Source organism: Poecilia reticulata, linkage group LG7, assembly GCF_000633615.1.
Source record: "Poecilia reticulata strain Guanapo linkage group LG7, Guppy_female_1.0+MT, whole genome shotgun sequence".
Taxonomy (NCBI): Eukaryota; Metazoa; Chordata; class Actinopteri; order Cyprinodontiformes; family Poeciliidae; genus Poecilia; species Poecilia reticulata.
The window spans coordinates 9,017,436-9,040,494 of record NC_024337.1 but is presented as its reverse complement, the minus strand read 5'-3'; the positions used below and the strand labels follow the sequence as shown (position 1 = coordinate 9,040,494).

The 23,059-nt window shown below is 38.9% G+C and overlaps 2 protein-coding genes and 1 long non-coding RNA gene across 3 annotated transcripts in view; 2 read left to right on the top strand and 1 right to left on the bottom strand.

The window, feature by feature from the left end:
• The first annotated feature begins 2,627 nt into the window (after window positions 1-2,627).
• Window positions 2,628-19,796, top strand: LOC103467119 (solute carrier family 26 member 6). The gene is made up of 20 exons (XM_008413200.2): window positions 2,628-3,039; window positions 3,446-3,585; window positions 4,934-5,073; window positions 5,427-5,537; window positions 6,392-6,567; window positions 7,383-7,547; window positions 7,632-7,784; window positions 7,859-7,941; window positions 8,030-8,177; window positions 8,281-8,394; window positions 10,620-10,697; window positions 11,120-11,215; window positions 11,748-11,854; window positions 12,103-12,172; window positions 12,849-12,941; window positions 14,624-14,746; window positions 14,931-15,077; window positions 16,300-16,354; window positions 17,084-17,229; window positions 18,971-19,796. Exons 2-20 carry the CDS (start codon window positions 3,458-3,460, stop codon window positions 18,992-18,994), a joined length of 2,157 nt encoding a protein of 718 aa, XP_008411422.1. The 5' UTR covers window positions 2,628-3,039; window positions 3,446-3,457; the 3' UTR covers window positions 18,995-19,796.
• LOC103467118 (uncharacterized) lies at window positions 11,117-17,172 on the bottom strand. The gene is made up of 4 exons (XR_534036.2): window positions 16,934-17,172; window positions 14,901-15,044; window positions 12,831-12,929; window positions 11,117-11,188 (listed from the first exon to the last, which is right to left on the bottom strand). It is a non-coding gene; the product is annotated as an uncharacterized LOC103467118 (long non-coding RNA).
• Window positions 19,797-22,837: 3,041 nt separating the features above from the next.
• Window positions 22,838-23,059, top strand: part of mgll (monoglyceride lipase) — a 31,162-nt gene continuing 30,940 nt past the window's right edge. The window contains exon 1 of the mRNA XM_008413205.2: window positions 22,838-23,046. The gene's annotated coding sequence lies outside the window, so the exon portion shown is untranslated. The remainder of the gene's footprint in view (window positions 23,047-23,059) is intronic.

Sequence of the window (23,059 nt, the reverse complement as noted above, 5' to 3'; positions counted from 1 at the left end):
TCTGTCAATGAGTACCTGAACGAGTTGAACTCGAAAACCAAGAGAATAAAGGTAAAGGTTAGACTTTGATGCCTTTTTAATTTGAATGTCTCACCTCGTCGGGGAAAGAAACCAGGTCAAACCAAAGTTTCGTCTGTGCAAAGTTTTACCGCCGCTCACAAGTAGGACAGGCATAACAACAATTTTATGCTTCATTTTATTTGTAGGCACCTTTCTTGACCCCCAAGGTCACCTTTCACAGTTTAACATAAAACTGTGTAAGGCGCTATAGATGCTATATTTAATACACAGTAAAAATAAGTACAAAATAGTTTTTAAATGAGTCCAGTTGTAATCATGGTCAAACATAAAAATATGTGTACACCCTCACTGATATTTGGCTAAATATTTTTAATAAGGCACATTTCTTGCAGCCATCGTCTGGCTTCTTGCACAGTTTTAGGTGGATATTTGGCCTGTCTTCTGAGAGAGGTCACAGAGTGCTTGGTATTTTGGTTAGGTGCTACTTTTTAAGCAGGGATGTTAAATCTTCAACAAGGTTGAAGGTCAAGTCAGTTCTGGAAGGTTAACGTTTATTCATTCCAAAAACAGGTTTTGTTTGTGTTTGGGACCATTATCCTATAGGGAAACCCCGTGGTGTCAAAGTTCCCCTCATTTAACTTGAGCTGTCACCTGTGACACAAGCTGAACTCTTCCCAGAAATGGAAACCGCCAACACACCAGTTGTGTGGCAGAGCTACAAGTGGGAAAATTACAAGTGCTGGATGTCGACTCATACAATTATGGGATGCTAATGATGGTGATTTTTAATTTAAATTTTTTACTGTACAGAAGCAAATCCAGCATGAGCCAAATTCAAAACGTCATGGAGCCACATTTACTGTCCAGAAGAAGACTTTAAACTGACTGGGAGTGCTGAGAAAACTGCAGAACCGTCTCCTCCTCAGGAGAATGCAACAGAACCATGCAGCCACTGCCGGTGCAGAGCTTGGTCTGGTCACCTGAAGGTGACAGAGTACTCTGTATGCAGAGAGAGATTAGGAGTTTGTAACAATGATTAAAAAAAGAATTAGCTACTTTTGTCCAAACAACATACAGGACAAACATACACTACAGTTTTTTACAAATATCAATTGATGAGCTTGCAGGTTTAGTATTCTTAGTTCTCAGTTAGCTTTTTAAGAACTATACCAAAACTATACTACAATCCATGCCTTATTACCCAACTATATTTTTAATGCTGTTGCACATCTGTTTTTTTTTAACTAAAAATAACACAATTAAAAAGGAATACAACACTATTTAATTTTAAATAACTCTTTAGATGTTTTCACACATGCTTGCTCTGTGACTGACCGTGAGTGAACCTGAGCTAAATGAGATGTGTCAGTGCTTGAGATGAACTCCTTAAAGACGTTGATCATTAACCATGTGTCCATTAAGACTTTCAATCATTAAGGCTAATCATAAATTACTCGGTAAACATTGCGTTAGTGTGCATTCGTGTGGCCTCCGCGGCAGCATCGGGGCAGTGGTGAAACTCTTCATGAAAGTGATGTGGAAACTTTGAATAAAAATCCCTGGAAAGCTGTTTTTATTTGAAGAAAACACAACCTGACCTTTGACACATGTATGGCTGATAAAAGATTTCACAGTGAACATTGTTCCGAATGGCAGTCGTGTGATTTAATTGTAAGTGTGCCTCTCGGCTTTCTGCATATTCAGTTTGCAAGTAGAATTTAGTGATATTAATCCTTCTGTCTTGGAAGTGAATAAGTCTAAACCCTGTTTAGGCAAGCAGTGTCAGTTACGTAAAAATCTTTTCCACATTCCTTTGGCACAATTGTGAAACCAAATTAGCAAGGATACCATTGACAAGAGGGAAATTACACGCTAATCTTGTCATAAATAATGACGAACAGATAAAACACATTTAAGAGCTTTTGCACAGTTTAAAGAGTGCTTCATAAATTCTGCAGATCCGTATGTCCTTAAACTGACATCCACTTGGTTCACTTTTGCAGATTTTTTTAAACATAGTCTTTGCATCATGTGAGTTATTGAAATTCTGAAAACTGGGATTGCAGTGTTAAAAAAGCAGTGTGCTGACTCATTTAGTCAGTAATAACACACACACACACACACCCCCACACACACACGCACACACACACACACACACACACGCTTACACACACGCACACACGCTTACACACACACAGTCGTGTTTTCATCACTTGTGGGGACTTCACATTGACTTTCATTAATTTCTACAGCCTAACCCTTACCATAATCCTAACCCTAACCCCATCCATCACATACATAACCACTAACCCAATAACAACAATTTCCCTCATGGGGACCAAGAAAATGTCCCCACAAGGAGCAATGGTCCCCATAACCCCACATTGTAGACAGAAATAGGTACCCCATAAGGATAAGAAAACCTGGTACACACACACACACACATGCGTGCACACACACACAACGTGCATGGACAACAGTTATCTCTGCCTCCTCTGTTTCCATTTGCTCTTTCCATTCAAAGAACTTTGCTCCGACTCTCCTTAACCAAGTCTGGTGTCGTATCAGTATCTGAGGCACTTAAGCCACAACAGAAGAGCAGCTAGTCCACAGTTGTAAAAGTGACAGCCTCGAGGACATTTAGCTCTGAGGCTCTTGGAGCTGATGAAAACTCTGCAGCAGACTGAGTTTGTCCTCCAGGATCTGTCTCTGCGCTCAGGCTGGATTTATTCACCACAAAGAGAGAAGTGCAAACGTATGACTTATGAGGAAGCCTTCACTGGAGGAAAATATACATTTAAAACCATTTTATTAAAGTCCTGATTACTTTTGGATTTGGAGCTTCTGAACAGAATATCTGAACATCAGACAGAAACATTTATATCATGTAGCATCAAACCTGCATGGTTCTCATCAGAGTTTCAAAGGAATCCAGGATTCGTGTCTAAGTTTGGGAGCTGAAGATTGGAATTTTATCTTTTCTTTCTTTTTTCTTTTTTTTTACTGAAATACACCAAGGTAATTATTGGTTTATTTTTATCACAAGTTTGAAATATAAAACTGCATTTTAAATTAACCAATCACATCCTGGGGTCTCAAAAATATTTTTCTCATATTTTGCTGATAAACTTCTTTTTTTTAACTGTCTTTATCAGCCGTTCTGATCAGCTTCAGCAGAACATTTTTCACCAAGTTACATAACTTCAAATTCAAAACAGTGAATCAGTCAGAAGCAATAACTCAGTCATAAAAAGTCAATCAGTCACAGAAAAGCCTTTCGAATGTACTTTAAAAAAAAAAAAAAAGATGAGAAGCTTTGACTCCTTGACAGCATTAACACTACAACAACGGATGCCTCAAGACGTACTGGGGCCACCGATGTGGCTCTAATGTTTTCCAATACTAATTGAGAATTTGCTGGCAGCTCATTGGAGCCATGGAGGGAAGAAGACGAGTGACCTACAAAGTCAACAGGAACGTCCTGGACGAAGACGATCTGGACGAGATGGGAGAGAAGAGCCACACCAAACCATCTCTGCTTGACAAACTAAAAGACTCAGCGAGGTAAATCCAGGCCATGTCAAAAAGCACATGTCCACTCAGAAGGACTTTGAAATAAATATGTGACAAACAAACTGAGTGAAAAATACAAAGTCTTAAAAAAACAGGCATTTTTCAAATTCTTAATAAATTACTCCTTTTTTTTACCTATCAGACATATCAAGTGGTACATCCTCTTTAGTTACATCAGCCTCATCTGACTGTAGGTCAGGGTTTTAATAAATTCATAACTCATTTCGGCCAATAATTCACTTAAAACTGGAAATAAATTATTATATATTATTTACGTGGAATATGTACACCTTATTCTCACTAATAACAATCTGTATTTTACAAAACACATATGGAAATACTAATGGTAATTATTTCACGGTCACAGGAATTAGTTTTATTTTGCGAGCTGCATTCGTCAGAATTAGTGGGTGTGGTTAACTACTCAGTTCAATTCAATGGGTCTGAAGTGGAGCCGTGGTGCAGGTTAACCAATCAAATGCTGAATTATTTCATGCTGCATTTCACCAGCAGTTGTTTGGTTTGGGGCCGCTGGTCCAATTGGACCGCCTGCCACCGGGTTTGAGAAAAGGCTTCACTGAAAAAATAGGAAAAAAACGTAGATTTATGAAGTTCTGTGATTCTGTCACTGCGTACAGCATTCACTTAGTTCAAGATTTTACCTTCCAAATGTGTTTTCAAAGTGTTTCCAAGGTGAATTGTTCCAATTAGCATTGGCCTCTCAAAGTTACAGTGTTCCATGTTCTCAAGAGGAACCAGAGCAGAAGAAAAACTAAATAACGTCGTTTATCTTTTAAAAATTATTTTTATGATGCTTAAATAAATTGTGAAATGCCTCAAACGAATTTTTTTTTTCATTCATGAACTCATTTGTTTACTTCATAAAAGTACTTTTTCAACTCTTTAACACTCAGAGAACTGCTTTCTGCGGTAACAAATACAGAAAGCAGAAATAAACACACGTGGTTGTGGAAAACATATCACACGTTGGGTCGCTAAAAATAAATGCAGCTGCAAAGTCACATGTTCCCGGAATCATAAATCCTGCCAAGTGAGGATGTGAAAAGTTACATTTGAGTCAAATTCCCCAAGTTTGGTGGAATTTATTTGATTTACTTAAAACTAAAGGCTTCGGGTCCTTCTAATGGAGGGAAACATGATGAGTCAACATCCCAAATGAGCTCGAATCAACACAAAGACATTTCCAGTTGGCTTGGGAGCAAATTTTAAAATTAGGTTGTGGAATATACTTCTGGGCTGATATCAGTGTTATGTTCTAAATTTCTTGTTTTTTTGTTTTGTTTTTGTTTTTTTCATTCTATCACTTCGACACGCTCAGCTGCAGTGGGCCCAAGGTGAAGAACTGCATGCTGGGGACGTTCCCTGTTGCATCATGGCTGCCTCGCTACGCGTTCAGAGAAAATGCTTTGGGTGACTTGGTGTCAGGAATCAGCGTGGGGATCATGCAGCTGCCACAGGGTGAGACGGAGCGCCAGTGGGTGTGGGTGGAGGTGGGGATGGTTGCAGAATCAGAAGGGAGAGACGGAGCCATAAATGATTTGTTTATAGTGGTAAGTTAATTAGTACCAAGATAGTCAGTCTTTTAATAAGCAAATCAAGCTGTATTTGACTTTCTTTTGGTTTGACCTTAAAACAATCAGTTTTCAGCTCAATCCTTCCTAAAGTGTAGTGAGCCCTGGTCTTCTAACTCATTCTCTGCTGCATTCAAGTTCTTGAGATGAACTGGATTAGAGCTCAATTAGTTTTCATAACCATAAAAAGTCTCCGTATGGCAGAAACTATTATTTCTCTTTGTGCTTGTATCCCTGTAGGCATGGCCTATGCACTGCTGGCATCCGTTCCTCCGATATTTGGTCTTTACTCCTCCTTCTACCCAGTCCTCATCTACTTCATTTTTGGCACATCGAAGCACATCTCGATTGGTAGGTTTGTTGCACTGACCCATTAAGTTACTTTTATAACTGGCAACTGATCCAATTCCCAGAAAAATCATCATGTCTCTTGGATCTAGACAGTAATAGTGGAAAAGTTGTGATTAAACAAATCTGTTTTGAAATCGATCTTGTCTTGGAGATTTACCACTTTACATTCTATTGCGGCAATAAAACAAGGTTGATAAAAGGAATATCCAGGGATTTAAAAAGTCTGACGCATCCAAAGGTGGACTGGAAGAATACAGTGATTGGTAAAAGTTATTAAAGGAGCTATTCATACCTAAGCTATTGGTATGCGTTAGTCCTTGTTAGCAGATTCATTTTTGCTTTAATTGTTGAACAAATAAACAAGCTGCCTTCTCTTCGTATTCATAATTTTGAAATGTTAATTTGAAAACAAGATATTTGGCATTGAAGTTGGATAAAATATTAAACTGTGGCTGTGGGGACACATGTTTCTTGATTAAATCAGCTTTTGGGGGGATGACAATTAAGCTTGACTAACTTCAGTATCTATTATATTAAAAATTATAGGGGACTGAGGTTTTCTTTTTTTTTTTTAGAACATAATGAAATAATCAAATCCCTCATGTTTGCTTTAAATTATTCCCAGTTAGTGACGACACTGCTGGGGTCGAATTGAGCTGGTCAGAGTGGGTGGGGAGGACGGATAGAGTTAAATTTAGGACAGTCCTGGAAGAAAACTTGTCAGAGGCTACAAAACACTAGAGAATGAGGCTGAGATTGATCTTCCAACAGGACAACAGCCACAGATAAAAAGAGCCAGAGCTGCAATTACGTCGTTAAGATCAATGTTTTCTAATTGTGCCGTCCTTCCTCAGGAACATACGCGGTGATGAGCGTAATGATAGGAGGGGTGGTCGACCGACTGGCACCAGATTCTGACTTTGAGTTCTGGAACAACGTGACCAACACCAGCGACACCGACTTCGCTTCCCGGGATCAAGAGCGGGTCCGAATAGCTGTTGCAGTCACTTTTATATCGGGCTTGTTTCAGGTGCGTTGTAAAGCAGACTTTGCAGCTTCATTTACACCTCAGTGAATGCTGGACGATGACTATCTACCAGCACCATCAGCTCACGAAATGCTTCCTGCTAGGCACACGTTTTAAACAACACAGTGTAGTGCAAATAAAACACTTCATACACTCTAAAAAGATGAGTGCTAATACTGAGTCTGCATAGGGAAGAGTATTTATCCACAACATGACTGGATCGTCTAAGAGAGATTTCCAATCTGATAATCAGAGTCAGCATGAACGCAACATGTGAACTGAACCAGTAGACTTTTGTATTTAACAAGTAAAATATCAAAGCTGGGTTCAGAAGTCTGATGTGTAAAAGTAGAAATACCCAAAATTATACAGATTTTAAAGATTATACATGAGCAATTACATCTTCTTGTTGTTTTTTGTTTTTTCGTTTTGGATAAAAGGTGAAGATGGCAGAACAATTGCTTTCTAGGAAAATTGTTATCTTTAGGAAAAAGCTGTGCAATTTTAGGAAAATGTAGTGCTTTGAATGTCTTTTGCCCTTGTACTAGTAAATATCTCACCAAGTGGAAGACAAACAGGGTTGAAAATCAGTAAATTGCCACATTTTGGTTGATTCAAGGGCAGAAAATAAAAAAACTCAAATACCCTAAGAGGATCCTGAATCAAATTTTTTATTTAAACCATTCCAATGAAGATTTAGAGCAGGATTTCAACTTAAAGTCTTCTTTCCCAGGTGCAAGAAAATCTGCATAAACGTAAAAACATTTGCAAAACTTCCTGATTGCGAACATTCAGATTTCTGTTTGCCATGTGTGCAGATTCTGCTCGGTTTGGTCCAGTTTGGTTTTGTGGTAACTTACCTGTCCGAACCCCTCGTCCGAGGCTATACAACGGGAGCTGCCATACACGTCATTGTTTCTCAGCTGAAATATATCTTTGGTCTCCACCCAAAGAGACACAGTGGACCCATTTCCTTGATTTACGTAAGAAAAACCACTTTTATTTCTACGTGTAAGGTAGAAATACCTTCTAAGATGATATGACAGTACTTTGTTTTTCCTTCTCAGACGGTGGTGGAGATCTGCTATCTCCTTCCAAAGACAAATATTGGCACATTGGTGGTCACTATCGTGTCCATTGTCGCCCTCATTCTTGCCAAGGAGCTAAATGCATTCTTGAGTAAAAAGCTCCCTGTCCCCCTGCCCATGGAGCTACTTGCTGTAAGTACAAAGGAAAGTTTGCATGAGCAAAACACTAATTAGACCATTGAATTGATCTATTATGGTCTTTCTAGGTAATCATAGCAACAGTTGTCTCTTGGCAAGTCAACCTGGAGGAGAGATATGGAGTGGATGTAGTGGGAAACATTCCCTCTGGGTGAGGAAAACACATGCACTACTTAGCATCTCTTGTACAAGAGGAGTGTGTAATGTCTCTTTTTCTGTCCGCCATCTTTGTGTGGCAGTCTCCAGCCACCTGCTGTACCTGATATGTCCCTGTTTGGCCAGGTGGTTGGGGATGCCTTTGCCCTCGCTGTTGTAGGTTACGGCATTGCTATCTCCCTGGGACGAATATTTGCACTGAAATATGGCTACAAAGTCGACAGCAACCAGGTAGTGTGATTAGGGACTGATTAATAATATCTAATGTGTTTCGCTGTTGACTCTAGTGTATAAGTCTTGTTTTTTTGTTTGTTTGTTTGTTTGGTTGGTTTAGGAGCTAATCGCCCTTGGCTTAAGTAATTCAATTGGAGGAATTTTCCAGTGTTTCGCCATCAGCTGCTCAATGTCTCGCAGTTTGGTTCAGGAAAGCACCGGAGGAAAAACCCAGGTTGGAATGCATGCACAGAATATATAAATGTTACATTAGCACTGGTTCATCAGAGACTAGTTGCTGTTTTGCTATTTTCTAAATGAAGTGGAAGCCAAGGGTCAAAAGCGCGTGCATGTTCAGCGACATTCTGAAATCACAGCGCCGCACAGTGGCCTGGCATGACAACTACAGTGGATTCGAGATGTCTTGGCAGTACCGTGTAAACGTGGAACTTTTCCCCAGCCAACGTCCAAAAATACCCGCAGTTTCCAGACACCAGTCTCGAGTAAACGTGACCAACAGACAGGTTTGATCCATACAGGCCTCTCCTTGCAGCATGCAGGACTTGAAGGATCTGCTGCCAGTACCAGACACACAACTTCTTCAGGAGTCTGATGGAGTCGATGTATGTCAGGATTGTTTTGGCAGCAAACGGGAAGGGAGAAGCGACCGAGCGTTATTAGAGAGGTGGTCATAATGTTGTGAGGTTATGCTGATGTTCTGATTCGGCTCCTTCAGAAATGAAGCTAAGATCTAGAGACAAAATGTGCTTGTCTCTAGCAACGAGTAACAGAAGAACAAAGATAGTAATGAGCAGTCAAATGGACAAGTTTGTTTTAAAAAAGAATATGATAGATTTAACTTTAACATCAATAACTTGCCAAAACAGAAAAAGGCATGAGTCACCTGAGGAGAGGAGACACTCTAGATCTAAAAGTGAAATGTTTAAATGTTTAAATATTTACTTCGTGTTGTAACGTGTTTAGAAAGTGATCTGACATTCTGCTGCTATAAAAAGAAGCAATGCCTTCCCTGACAGGAGGAAAAAAGAAAGTCTGTGTCTGGTTTGCAGCACACAATATGTTGCCTATTAGAGCCTGTGAATGGTGTTCATTACAGACAGCACTAGTTAAACAGAGTCGCATGACGGCTCCAGCTTTGATATTCATTCCCTCTTTCATTTCAGGCCATAGAAATTCTACTTTGACCTTTGAGCTCTGGCCTTTTTTCACCTCTTAAAGACTAATATGGATTTAAATTAGATTTTGTTTCATTCACATTGCATGTAATTTATCCTCCACAAATGTCAGCACCTGTGATATAGAGCGCTAAATTAGGCATCTTTTAATTTCTACACATTTTTAAAAGAAAAATGCCACTTTGTATAGATCCTAAACCAGCAGCACCAGTAAATGTTTCCGAGTCATCTTTTGATTTACTGTTTCCAATTGATCAAAGTGCTTAGGAAAGTTCAATAAGTTGTCTACGTCTTCCTGACAGGATCTGATGTCCTGCAGCCACAATTCAAAATGGGAAAGAGAAGAAGACATGCTTTTAAAAAGAAGGCAGATGTGTGCTGATAATGAAAATTTGGTAACACTTTAGTTGAAGGGGGGTGAATAAGACTGTCATGACACTTTCATAAACATGACATAAAATCTGTCATGAACATGAATAAGCCTTCATGAATATTTATGACTGTTGTCATAAAGCGTCATTCGGTAAATTATGACACTTTTAATACAAAGTTGACATTATTCAAAATGTCTTTGTTATGACAATTTGACATTAACCAAGAAATCATTACCATTTAAACTTTACCTTTAATAACATAAAGTTACCTAATTTTTAAAGTGCAATCAGTAATACTTTTATAACAAATTTATAACAGTAATGATTTCTTGGTTAATGTCAAGTTGTCATAACTGAGTTTATCTTTCCACCACACAGGATTGAGGTCAAAAAATATGTTAAGATACATTTATTCAATTGATTTTTACCAATTTTTATCAGGGAATGCAATACAACATGTCACCACCTTATTCACCTGAAGTTCAACACCGTGATGGAAAGTCTTAGCTTCTTCAAACTTGAAACATTTTGAAGAAAACGATTCTCAGAAATGTCATGCAGCATTTACAGTTTGTCTCCTTGACAGATTTGAAAACGTTTAAAGAACTCCATAAGTTATTCCTAAAACACATGCTATACAGACTGCTGTCTACACTTCACCTTAAACCAGATTCAAGCCCATGTCGTTATTAACCAACCAGCCCGTTTGAACAAAAAACATGAACATTTACCTACGCTTCACTAATTCTTCTCCCTCTTTCAGTTCACACTGCTAATCGCTGCCTCGTTAATCTCTTTAAAGTTACTCTCTAATGTTTTTTCCTCTGATCTTTTTCGCTCGATATCCATCCATTCATCATGTGCCTGTTTTTCCTTTCTGTTCGCTGCAGGTTGCTGGGGCTCTGTCGGCAGTGGTTATCCTTTTCATCACTCTCTGGATTGGATCTCTCTTTGAAGATCTACCCAAGGTATTCGCATGTGTGTTTGCACACACACGCACCCACACACACAGACACACACACACAGTGGTGAACAACACACATCCAAAGCCAAGTGGGAAAATGTGTGCAGAATTACAAGGCCCACTCTGAGCCCGGCTCAGGAGAGACTTACCTCACAGCTGAGGATTGTGCTCTAAAATGCAACCAGATTGTTCAGGATTAAGGGTTTGGGATGCTTTTTATCCTGCCATAATGCTTTTCACCACGTCATCTAATATGTGCGGGTCTCTGTTAGGTCATGTCAGTCGTTTAAAATCCTTAAAATAAACTTTAATGTCTGAGTTTATGTCCAAGTTGCCTTTCGTGGCCCTTTAACTCCAGTGTTGATCTCATCAAACTTCGTTTTGCACACCCACACAAATTGCTCTGCTTGATGATTTTTTTTTCAGGCAGTGCTGGCTGCCATCATCTTCGTTAATCTCCATGGCATGATGAAGCAGTTCTTGGACATCCCCGCTCTGTGGAAAAGCAATAAAATCGACATGGTGAGTGTGCCAAAATGTTGGCAAGGAAGAGGTTTATTAGCAAAGACAGATTCTCTTTTCTTTTTTGTTTTTCATTTTGACAAAAATGTTTACACTTTTATGTTATTTATTCTCCATTATCAATATATTATCACTCGAAACATCTCTCCTGCTTTTCTGCTGGTTTAATGTAAATCCTCCAGACATCAGAGGTTAATGCTTGTTCACTGAACTATGCTGAAAAAAATCCCCTTTAGGAATTTCTTATATATTTTGTTGATACATGTAAATGTTTTATTATCAAGAATATTAACATCTAAGTTTTCAAATTATAATGTTTTTTTTTAAACGACAAAAGCTTTAAAAAAATATCTCAGTCGCATTTAAGTCTGGACTTTGACTAGACCACTCCAAAATTCTCCAAAACACTTCTTTTGCTGTACACAATCAGGGAATTTAAATTTTCTTGATAGTTTTTGTTACTAAATCCTTATACTTTACTATACAGCCATTGTTTTGTTTTGGGTCCTCATGTAATTCTCTGTTTCTTCAGCTGGTCTGGGTGGCCACCTTCATCTTGACCGTGCTGTTGAACCCTGACCTGGGACTGGCTGCTGCCATCGCCTTCTCCATGCTCACTGTGATCTTCAGGACACAGCTGTAAGGAGACCTTGCTGCTTACGTCTACATGATGAAGTTTAAATATAAGAAGGATTAGAAATGTCACACCTACTGAGAGAGTCTGAGCTCAGAGGCAGTAGAGGAAGCACTGAATGTTTTTTCTCCTTTTGAGCAACGTGATAACATAGATCTAAACTTTGCCATGCACTTTATTAACATTTACAACATATAGCAATAAAATTTCAACATGAAGTGCAGTTCACTTCTTTGTTTTGTGTGCGTTTCAGACCCAAATACTCTCTGCTCGGACAAGTGGCAGGCACTGACATTTACAAGCCTGTGGAAGACTATGATAAGGTAAATTCTAAAAACCGTTTGACATAAACATTTATTAAGATTTGGTTAATAAATTGAGAATATATATAAAAAACAAGTCAGTGCAAAACTAACATTCATGCATGGAAAAGGTCAGTACTGTGACCTCTATGCTTTTGGCCTGTTTGTATCTTGTGAGTCTATTTGGCACAAGACATACAGCTAAGATATTTTGAGAAACAATTATATATTTTAACGATTTTAGTTTACATCTCTATTTGTCCATGTTAAAATATTTTAATTTTCTTTTTAGTTTCATTTTTGTGCCGATATTTGTCTGTGGAAGGAGACATAGGCCAGCCTGATCAGTTTGATCTGCTTACTATTTTACAATACACTCACCAACCAATTTATTTTATGACACCAGGCTGGATTTAGATGCATAAATGCAATGAGTTGCTGCTGCTGTGATACATTACATAGCCACTGTAAACTGACAAAATGTGAAAAGCCTGATGCGTATTCAGCTTCACCAGCAGATTCAAGTTACAACTATCATATGATTCAAGATTAGTGGGACAACAACCAGATTGTATCTGCACAACATGTTGTGCAGATATTAGATATTTGCTGTAATATTAGCTTTAGTTTATAGTCTGACTTTAGTTGGAGCATTTACTAAATGTTTTTCTGTGTTTACCTCATTAACTGATTTTAGGCGAAGCAGGTGCCAGGAATATTAATCTTCCGTTCCTCTGCCACCCTCTACTTTGCCAATGCTGAGATGTACCAGGAAGCTCTGGGAGAAAAGGTGACAGCACGAACACAAACACAACATTAAAGCCACAATCCGCTCCTAATGGGACTTGATGTATTCAAACTTGGCTTCAAGCCCTAATATTTTGAAAAGTGACAACAAAATATGCTCTCGTTTTCTTTTTTTTTTTTTTTCCTGAAGGAAAACACGCATAATCATGCATGCTGATATATTAATGTGTCTGCACCCAAAAGCAGTATCGGAGTCACGCGAGCACCATGACGGACACTAAGCCCTGATTTAATGAACCAGGCAGACTCATATGCAGGCACACACACACACACACGCACACACATGCAACATGCAAGCAAAATAGAAGAACCAGCAGCAGCTCCAATCCATCTTGTCACATTTTTCTGTGCAATCAACTTCTCTTTTACAAACATCACTTCTGACACACTAACAACAGATGAGGCACGTTACCGTTTTCACACATCACAGCCATGACAGACATTGTTAAAAACGCCATCCCTCTAATTTCTCCTCTCTTTTTAAGTTTTTCCTCCAACACCCCGTCCTCTGCCTCCCCCCTCTTCTTCCTTTTCTCCCTCCTCGTCTTCCTCCTCCTTCTCCTCCTCCTCCTCCTTCTTCCCCTTCTCCTTGTTGCTCATGGGAAGACAAATCGAGGGAAAGTGGACAAAAGATGCCAGCAGACAGGAGCGGAGAGGGGTGCAGAGACTGAATCAGGGAAGGAGATAATGGAACGTCTCATTCATTAAAATGTCAGCATGTCAAAACCAAAGCATTTCTCGTTTGCTTTCTTATCTCGGAGGCACTAATATGAGCTCTCATTGAGCCGTCATGCACAGGCTGCAGGGATTGTTTACAGGGTGAGAAATCACCACCAGACCAATCCTGGTCCGGCTTTGTTTCTGGACAACTCAGTTGATTGGAGATAATAGAGAAATTCAGTGATGTTCACAATCTGCTTTCAGGGGCATGACCTGTAGAGGAGAGGCGATTGCTTTGACATGATTAATATCTGTCAATGACAGCTTCTTCGTCTTTTTCATAATGAATGAAAATGCAGAATGGTCTGCACAGAGAGCACTTGAAAGCTAATGAAGCGTAATTGGCGTCTACGTTTTAGCGTCTTTTTTTTTGGTTCTAATTCTTTTCCCAGTTTTTCTTGTTCTAAAGTGTAGCTTCGAGTTCATGTTTATCCATTATTACTTTAACCGTGCATGTTCCAATAATCCCTCAGGCTATTTTAAGGCCTGAACCGATTCAAGTGATGGGTGTTGAAACCCGCCTCCCAACTACAACTACATTTCTTGTGCGAATGTAGTTGGTAGTTTTGCAAAAGTTTTGTTGATAAAGTCGTTTGAGTTGAACGCTTGAACCAGCAGGAGCAACGTTAAACTTGTACTTCAGGAAACATGCGCTTGGAAATAAAAATGAATGAAATCGTCACACTGGATCAATGTGGCGAGTACTACAGTGTCTTATATAAATAAAACAGGCAGTTAGTGTTATGCATATTTAATCCTTGCATAAAGGAGGTTTCTTCATGTCATTCAAACAAACCTGGTGTGTCTGTTTATTCTGGTGTTGCAGTTGGATTTATCTTGACTGACATATAAAAACCTGTGTTCTGTTGACTTACAGTAGATCTCGCCTGTCGACGGAACATTTAAAATAAACTTAAGGATGATTTTCTTTGCTGTTTCTTTTAGAGCGGCCTGGACATCACTAAGATGCTGTCAATAAAGAAGAAACTGGCAGCCAAACGAAAGAGGCACGAGAAGAGGCTGGCCAAGAAAGCGAAGAAAGAGCTCAAGAAGAATAAAGCCGACATGGTGAGCAAAAGCTAAAGAGTGAAAAAAATGAAAGAAGTATTTATCAGACAAGATTTTTTTTTTTGTCATACCGGATCTTCCTACTCAGGAATTTCCCCAGTTTTAACTATTTTTGTGGGAGATAATTGAAGTTTGTTTTGTTTTGTTTTTTTACCTTAACTTTGTCGTGCCTTCTTCCATCCAGCAGGAGGAGCCAAATTCAGAGCACCAGAAGGGCATCGCCATCATCGGCGTGGACAACGATCCGGACCCCTCGCTGCCAAGGGCCATTATCCTTGACCTGAGCCCTGTGAACTTCCTGGACACAGTCGGGGTCAAGACAATTAAAAGCGTAAGAAAATAAGACCTGTACGACTGAACAAAGGCAAAATATTGATTATCAAAATATATTTTAAAAAATTAAGCAGCACATAAAAGCAACACCTGTGGTCAAATTCAACCAAATAAGGTTGAAAAATTCAACCAAATAAGGTTGAAAAATTCAACCAAATAAGGTTGAATTTGACCACAGAAATAAAAAAAAACCCTTTGTAGGGAGCTAGTAGAACTTTTTTGAATGACAGAATTTTCCCAATATTATGTTTTAGTCATTCCAGTTTCTACCGCTTCATATTGTCAAGCTGTTGTGAGATGTTTTCTTGTAGATGTTGTTTAGACTCAGTTTCTGAATCATTTGTTCATCCTACACTTTCTTGGAGGGATTTCAGTTGAGTTGTATAGTGTAACCGCTATGGTGCAACATTAAATCGGCCAGTCGATGAACCGGCTCCAATTTCATTTAACATTGAGGGGTTTCAAAAATTAAACCACTGTTTATTTTTGCTGTGTTGTGAGAGAGGGTTGACTGACGGACCCACCCTCCAGGTCATGTCTAGACTGTTGCCAACTCAGCGACTTTCTTTCAACATTTAGTGACATTTTAAACTAAAAAACAAAATCATCATCATCCAAAATCACAATCGGCAGCTCAGGGTTTTTAAAAATCGGTCATCAGTGATTGGCCAAAGAAACTGCAATTGGTGCACCCCTTGTAGCCACTATTAAAAACCAATCAGAAATCAGAACAGTTAAAGAGGTCTGTATCTGTATGATATTCATAAAGCTTGTTAGTTACACCTTTGCATGAAGTATCTTGGGATTTGATATACATTTTGGAGCAAAGCCAGTGTGATATATTCACGTGGTAACAGTCTTTTGCTGAAATTCTCAGTTCTTTATTTTTTTCAACTCTCTCCCACACACTCAGCAGCTCTCCTGCAGGCAGTATACTAAGCAGAATCAACCCTCCCAGTACCAGAAGATGTAATTAGCATAAACAGCTGAACATCGGAGCAAGCAGCCTAGGGGAGAGGTTCAGGGTGAAGAGGTTCCAGGGGAAAAATGATGAACACACACCAACATGTCATAAAATCTCTAACTTTAAACCAGCATTTTTCATACCTTTGTGAAGTATGCTTTATCCATTCCTCAAGTATTTACCTGTCATTTAAACTTTTAAGTTTACTGTGAACTGGATTAAATAAATGATTCAGACATTTGTGCTTCTGTTTCAGATTCGGCGAGACTACGGAGAGATCGACATTGAGGTTATTTTAGCTTGCTGCCAAAGTAAGTCCAGCCTTCAGGTTTTTGTACTGCCTATTACCAGAATATAAACTGGTGTCATCAGAATCAGGACCCAAATATCTGTAGTAATTTTGGTCAAACTGAAAGTGAAATTTTTTTTTTTTTTACTTAAGTTGCATTGGTGTGGTTTTCACAGCAGACTTTGTCAGCATATAAGGTTTATATTTCGGTTTCTCTTTTGTTAAACTGTATTCTAGACGGGCACAGCCAATTTGAGCTTTTTTTTTTTTGCTGTGTCATGAGAAAATAAGCATTTCTTTAGTAAAATCTAGTGTGTCAGTTTGTTTCTTTTCTTCTTTTTTATGTTTAGATAATGGTTGACAAATTTAGACCTGATTTTCTATGTAGAGAAAAAAAGCCCATGGATCTCTGGGGGACAAACAATCTGCTGGTGCAGGAAGCTGGGACCCGTCCAGATTACTTCAAAGGACCAGCAGCACTAATTAGCCTGCAGCGAGCTGATGGCACTTGATAGGAAAAAACTGGCTCATTTAAAGTGTTTAGCCCTGCAATAGAGCTGCCAAAATTATTCATGCATTCATAAAATATAGTGCATTTCACCGTAGACAAGAAAAAGCCTCCTGTTGTTTGTTCTCTTCTCAACTCTGCAGATTTCCTTTCTACTGCATCCCTCTAGTTGCTCCATGCCTTTTCAGCTTCTCTCGCTTCTTAGTGCAACGTTTCATCTCTGAATGTTATCGTTGTGCCTAGGCGGCGTGGTGGAGAGCCTACAGGCCGGGGGATTCTTCAGCAGCAATGTGACAAAGTCCTGCCTCTTCAACTCCATCCACGATGCGGTCCTGTACTGTCAGTCTGAAAAATCAAAGAGTCGGTATGATGAAGAATATGAACAAGAGGTGAGAGCAGGCATTCACGTCGACTGACGTTGTGTCCATCCTGAGGCAAAACGGGTTAAGAAAGAAATTAGGAATTATTTTTAGGAAGCATTTTTGTAATTTAAAAATTACAAAATATTTCCTGAAGTATTTTAAGTAACACTTTATTTGAAGGGTTGTGCAGACTGGTAAATAATGTCCCTTTTAACGCAAAGTTGACTCTTTTAATTGACTTTTAATGTAAGTTTTAATGCAACTTTGCATAAAATTGCAATGATTTACCAAATAATGCTAAGCTGATGCTTTTAATTGACTTTTGATGCAACTTTTAATTCACATTTGCATTAAAAGTGTTATTATTTGACGAAAAACACTTCATTGCAAACAGTTCTAAACACTCATAAAGCATCCTTCATGTTCATGCTATGCATTATGTCATGTTTATGACAGTGACATGTCAGTCTTATGCACACCCCATCATGTTTCATTACAACATTTCAATACTAAGAATCATATCACTATATTACTTTATGTAATTCTTCCAAAGTTGTTGATGTGTTATTACTGTCTCAGTTTGTTTGCTAAATTCACCATTTTTGTTTTCGGGACAGATTTTTTATTTTTTTTTTTGTTATGTAGAACTTGAAGGTTTGCTGACTTTAATCCTCAGCCAACTAAAGACTAAAGCGAGGGAATGTGACTCAGTTCCCCTCAGCAGTTTGTGCCTCAGGTTTCTCCCCATAAACAGTGATAAAAATACAGCCCATTTGCTCGGCCCATTTACCGCTGCCACGTCCACGCGGCTCGACCAAGACTGCAAATTAAACACACAGAATCGATGTGCATAATTGCACTTAAATGGGTTTTGATGTCAAATTACTTATGCTTTCCCGTGCACAATTTAGCAGACAACCTTTGCTGTTTGCTAGAAGATTACTCTTCATTCCACCACCAGACCAGGACTGCAAACGTCCTCCCTGAGTTCAGCACAAACACACAAATAGCCTAGTTAAAGGCTTACGTTGGCTGTGTTTGCATTTGTGCTGATCTCCTCACATTTAAACACCTGTGCATTCTCGCCTGCACGCTTTTGTTTGTCCATGCTCTGTCTTGTGTTTATGTTGTGCAAGCGGCCTTATGTTTCTGTTATGACCGAGGAATTATGCAAAGAACATAGATAAATAAATAAAATACATGGCTATCAACGTGATTTACACCCAGAACAGCACTGAAATAATTATAAGTGCATGCACACGACAACAATGAGAGGAAATAGGCAGATTCAAATGGGAAGATCATTGCTCAACTTTGCATGCAAGCCAGCCTGCATGTGTTTCTTTCAAAGGCAACATGAGATCATATGGTGTTTTGTGCAATAAAACCACTCACACACACATGCACGCATGTAAAAAATGTAGCTAATGTGAAAAGAAATTGCTATATAAGAGTTACATGGAAAAAAAAACTCGCAAGTAGTTAAATTTACTTCAAAGCCTCACTATTATAAATTCAGTTTACAAAGTTCAAAACAACCCAAGAGTGTCAGATGATGATTTAAAACTTATCTCCAAGCCATTACTTCAGAGACAGTTTCATGCTGAGTCACAATTTCAAGCAGCAGCTTCGGTTTTCCTCCTCATTAAACTCTGAGATCAAGTCTACTGAGAACATATTTTAGAAAGTCAAGTTTCCTTTTCCGTGCAAGGACTTTTTCCTTTTTAAGCTCTCGATTTTTTTTCCCCGTGTCCTTCTTGCTTCGTAGGAGTTGAACGAAACAAATTTCTGAGTCCTGAGAGAAGTGATGAAGGATGTTATGGAGAAGTGACAGACACTCTGCAGGAGGATTTTATCCAGAGGGCTTCGGAAAAATCTGGGACATCCTCTTTTTGGAAACCTACTGAGAAAAGGTTTTATTTTATTTTTTTCTACTAAATGTATTTGCTTGAAGTAAATGTATTCAGCATCATTATATTGTATTAAGCTAAACCTACACGTTTTTGTCCATGGGTACTCACAATTTCAAATGTGTTATTTACTGTTCTGTATGTTGTACATATACTGTATTGATCAGAACGTCTGGACCATAACTTGTTAATTGCTTAAATATATCTTTGTTTCTGCTTATGTATACACTAATGTGTTGATTTTTAATCTCTAAATAAATATTAGCAAACATATGTTATTTTTTAAAAACTGCTCATTTGCATTAATTACAGACCAAATCAGAAAATCGGGCAGCATGAGAGAAGAAATTCCCTCTCAGAGTGACGGAAAATCTGCACATTATTTTAATTAGAACAATACAAAACTGACGTGTTTCTGCACTTTAAGATTTTTCAAATGTTGTCACGTTACAGTCATAAGCTTCAATTTAGCTGATTGGAAAATTTTATGTGATAGATCAGTACAACGTAGCCCATGATTGTGAAGTGGAATGAAAACGACACATTGCTTTCAATTTGTTTTGTTTTTTTCTAAATAAAATATTGAAAAGCATGGCAACTGTATTAATTCCTCCTGAGCTAATACTTTGTGGAAACTACAGGTCCAACTGCAAGTCTTCTGGTCCGCCTCTCCACCAGCTTTGCTGGACATTTTGCCCTATTATTTATTTATTTTTTTGCAAAATAGCTTAAGCTCAGCCAGCCAGATGAAGAACCGCTCTGAAAATACATCTTCATACATGTTCTAGACTTGCCAATTGACTTTAGATCTGGATCTGACCTAATGTCAATATTTAATATCAGCATGGATGGTGTCCCACCCCAGTCAATAGCAACCACTAAAAGGGTTTTATTCCAGGTTTGTCCTGTATTTAGTCCCACTTATCGTCCCATCAGTGTTGCTGAATATAAAGAATCATGATTGATTCTCCCACCAGGATGTAAGTTTTCAGTTTTCTGCAACACACATTTTGCAGCTATAGGCCTAAAAGTTCAAGTTTGGTTTCATCCAATCAGATGGCCTTTTGCCACATGTTTGAGCTGTTTCTTACACGACTTGTGGTGAACTCCTGATGGGATTTCTAATGGCTTAAAATGCCAGATTCAATGTGTGAATGGCCGATCCTTTCAACAGATCCACCCAGCTGAGCTGTAGATCTCTGCACTGTGCAAATTTTCCAAAACATGGCACATTGTTTTATGAGCCAGCTCTGCTTTTAATGTTTCACAACTTTTATGATGCAGTTTGTTAAGATGAATCTGGTAGAAAACTTTTTACTAATTCGGCGGCTTCGGATGGGAAACGGCTGCACAAGAATCAGAATAAGAATGGGGGAAACAAATACAGACCAGATTTTTTTAGGTTATTTCTCTCCTTTCAGTAAAGTCATGCTTCTAATTCACAGCTATGCTTTCCTTTGTGCTGGTCTAACACAAAACGACAAAAAGGATGAAGGTTTGTGGCTGCCACGCGGCAACTTACTCTGTTTTTATTCTGTTGTTTTACAAGAACCAGCATCACATGTGGTGAGAAGTGCTAAAATGTGACAGAAAAAGGCTTTTGCTAATCTTCTGTCCTGGATCAATTCCTACTTTTTTTTTTTTTTATGTCCCTGTGTGCAATTAGAGGAGCGCGAAGAAATTTATTTCTATTGTTCCTCAGAAGTCATTTGCATCCACAACATTCCTTTGTTAATTGAAACCAGGTATGATGAGTCATTTATTCTTGGGAATGAGAACACAGTGAATCATAACTTAGTCATTTTGAAACAAATGGATGCTCCATTAATCATCCCAATTAAATGGCATTTAGACACTTCTCTGCATTTTGTTTTCAGGGCTTAATTTTATAATAATAATAAATTGTTTTATTATTTTGCAGTTGACATTAAAGAATGGTCCAGAAAGCTTTCAACTAGGCAACCAGGTGTGAAGAACATTGGTGCTGTTGTCTAAACCAAAAGTAAATAAGAGGAGTTTTTTTTAAGATTATATACACAGTGAGGGGAAAGTCGTTGAAAAGTGGTGCATTAGAAGATAAAAATAAAGGAGAAGATTCCTTTAAAATCATTGCAGTAAAGTGAGAAGTTAAGCCAGTAGAGGTCAGCAGAAATAAGATTTTAAGGTTGCTGTCCAACAGTGACTGCTGTCGGCTGCAGACCAGTTATCAGACTGGTTAGACTTTCACAAGCATATGCACTGTTTCCCCTTACCAGCTGGTTGAGATAATAAATTACATCTGGAGCCACATGTTGGACTGGAGTCATTTGTATGTGTAATGTTACTTAGCTTAAAGTTTGTATATTATAATTATGCTATTAAAATCCCGATCCCCAAATAAAACACATCTGGCTGCTGAGGCACAAAGTGTTTCAGGTGCAGATGAGGCAATGAGGTGACATCTGCAGAAGTGTGACATTTTGGGCCAGACTCTGCTTTGAGTCCTTGCCACACTTACACTTGGTTATAAATCTACCAGCAGAGGAAGTTGGTGCTGACAACGAAAACACCCAATCGAGAAACCTTTCTAAAAGTAGATACCGCTTTCAGCAGAGTAGAAGAAGAAGAAAAGACATTCAGTTATTTTAAAGAGATTCAAACAAGCCTCTCCAGGAGTTTCCAACAAACAAGTTTGATCTGCTTACAGCCTTAGTTGGTACTTGCTGAACTTGAAATGCCTCCAATTGGGCAATGGCAACTTCTTGCATTTAGCATATCTGTCAGTACCACACCTACTGAATGCACCGCTGAACGTTCAACATGTATGGTGATGAAAAAACAGTTACAGTGTGTTTCAATATGACTCAGGGTTCTTTCCCAGTGATAGGGTTCGGTTTACTGACATGAGCAATACGACCGTGAAGGAGTGTGCATATCCAATTCTTGACATCGGGGCTGTCAGAGATTGAGACAAGCAAGACAAAAGCAGCACGCAGACTGTTACAACCTAAAATTAATCTTTCTACACTGACTGTGAGAGTCGGAGTTTGGGATTTAAAAAAAAACTCGAATCCCAAATCCCATAGTGGGGTCGGTAGTTGCTGGTGCCTCTCCAGCTAACCAATTAACCTGACAGTCATGTTTTTGGACAGTGAGGAAACCAGAGTACCCGGAGAGAACCCACCATACACAGGGAGAACATGCAAACTCCATGCAGAAAAATCCCAGGCCGGGAATCAAACCCAGAACCTTCTTGCTAGGCAACAGTGCTCAGTTTTGTCGATGTGAAATTCATTCTTATGTTGATGTTTGGATATTTTCTTTGGGACAAACTGGTTGCCATCAAGGTTCAATTATATGGCATTTCGATGTCCACTGTAGTGGACACATGATATTTAAAAAATCAAAACTTTTTTCCCAAAATTTTTGTTTTCAGTATTCTAATTACCTTACAAAGATTGTGGAATTAAAAAAAATGGTGACTAGACAATATTTTTTTTCCTGGTAGTCAGGAAAGCATAGGGGCAACAGAGAAAAGAAAGATTCATGACATTAATATTAAATATATATTACCCTGGTGTGCACAAACGGGAACCATGTGGGCTGAAGCGTGCTGCGTCCTTCCAAACTGTAAATGAGGCTAAACTGAGGGAGGGACAGAGAAACTGCATCTCTCCCTCTGGGGAAATGTGTATGTGTGTGTGTTTCGAAAGAGAGAGGGGGAAGAAAGGATGGGAGTGTGTGTGAACAGTTATTTAGTTTCTCCCCTAACGTCGTTCACCGCATTCTTGTCTTGACTGGAGGCGAACGGAGAGCGATTTAAACACATAGAGAGARAGASAGAGAGAGAGAGMGAGAGAGAGAGAGAGAGAGAGAGAGAGAGAGAGAGAGAGAGAGRRAGGAATCAGAGAGGCAGATTGGAGCTGAAACTTGGCTGCAGACGCTCCTTGTGCAGGTCAGTCGATCTT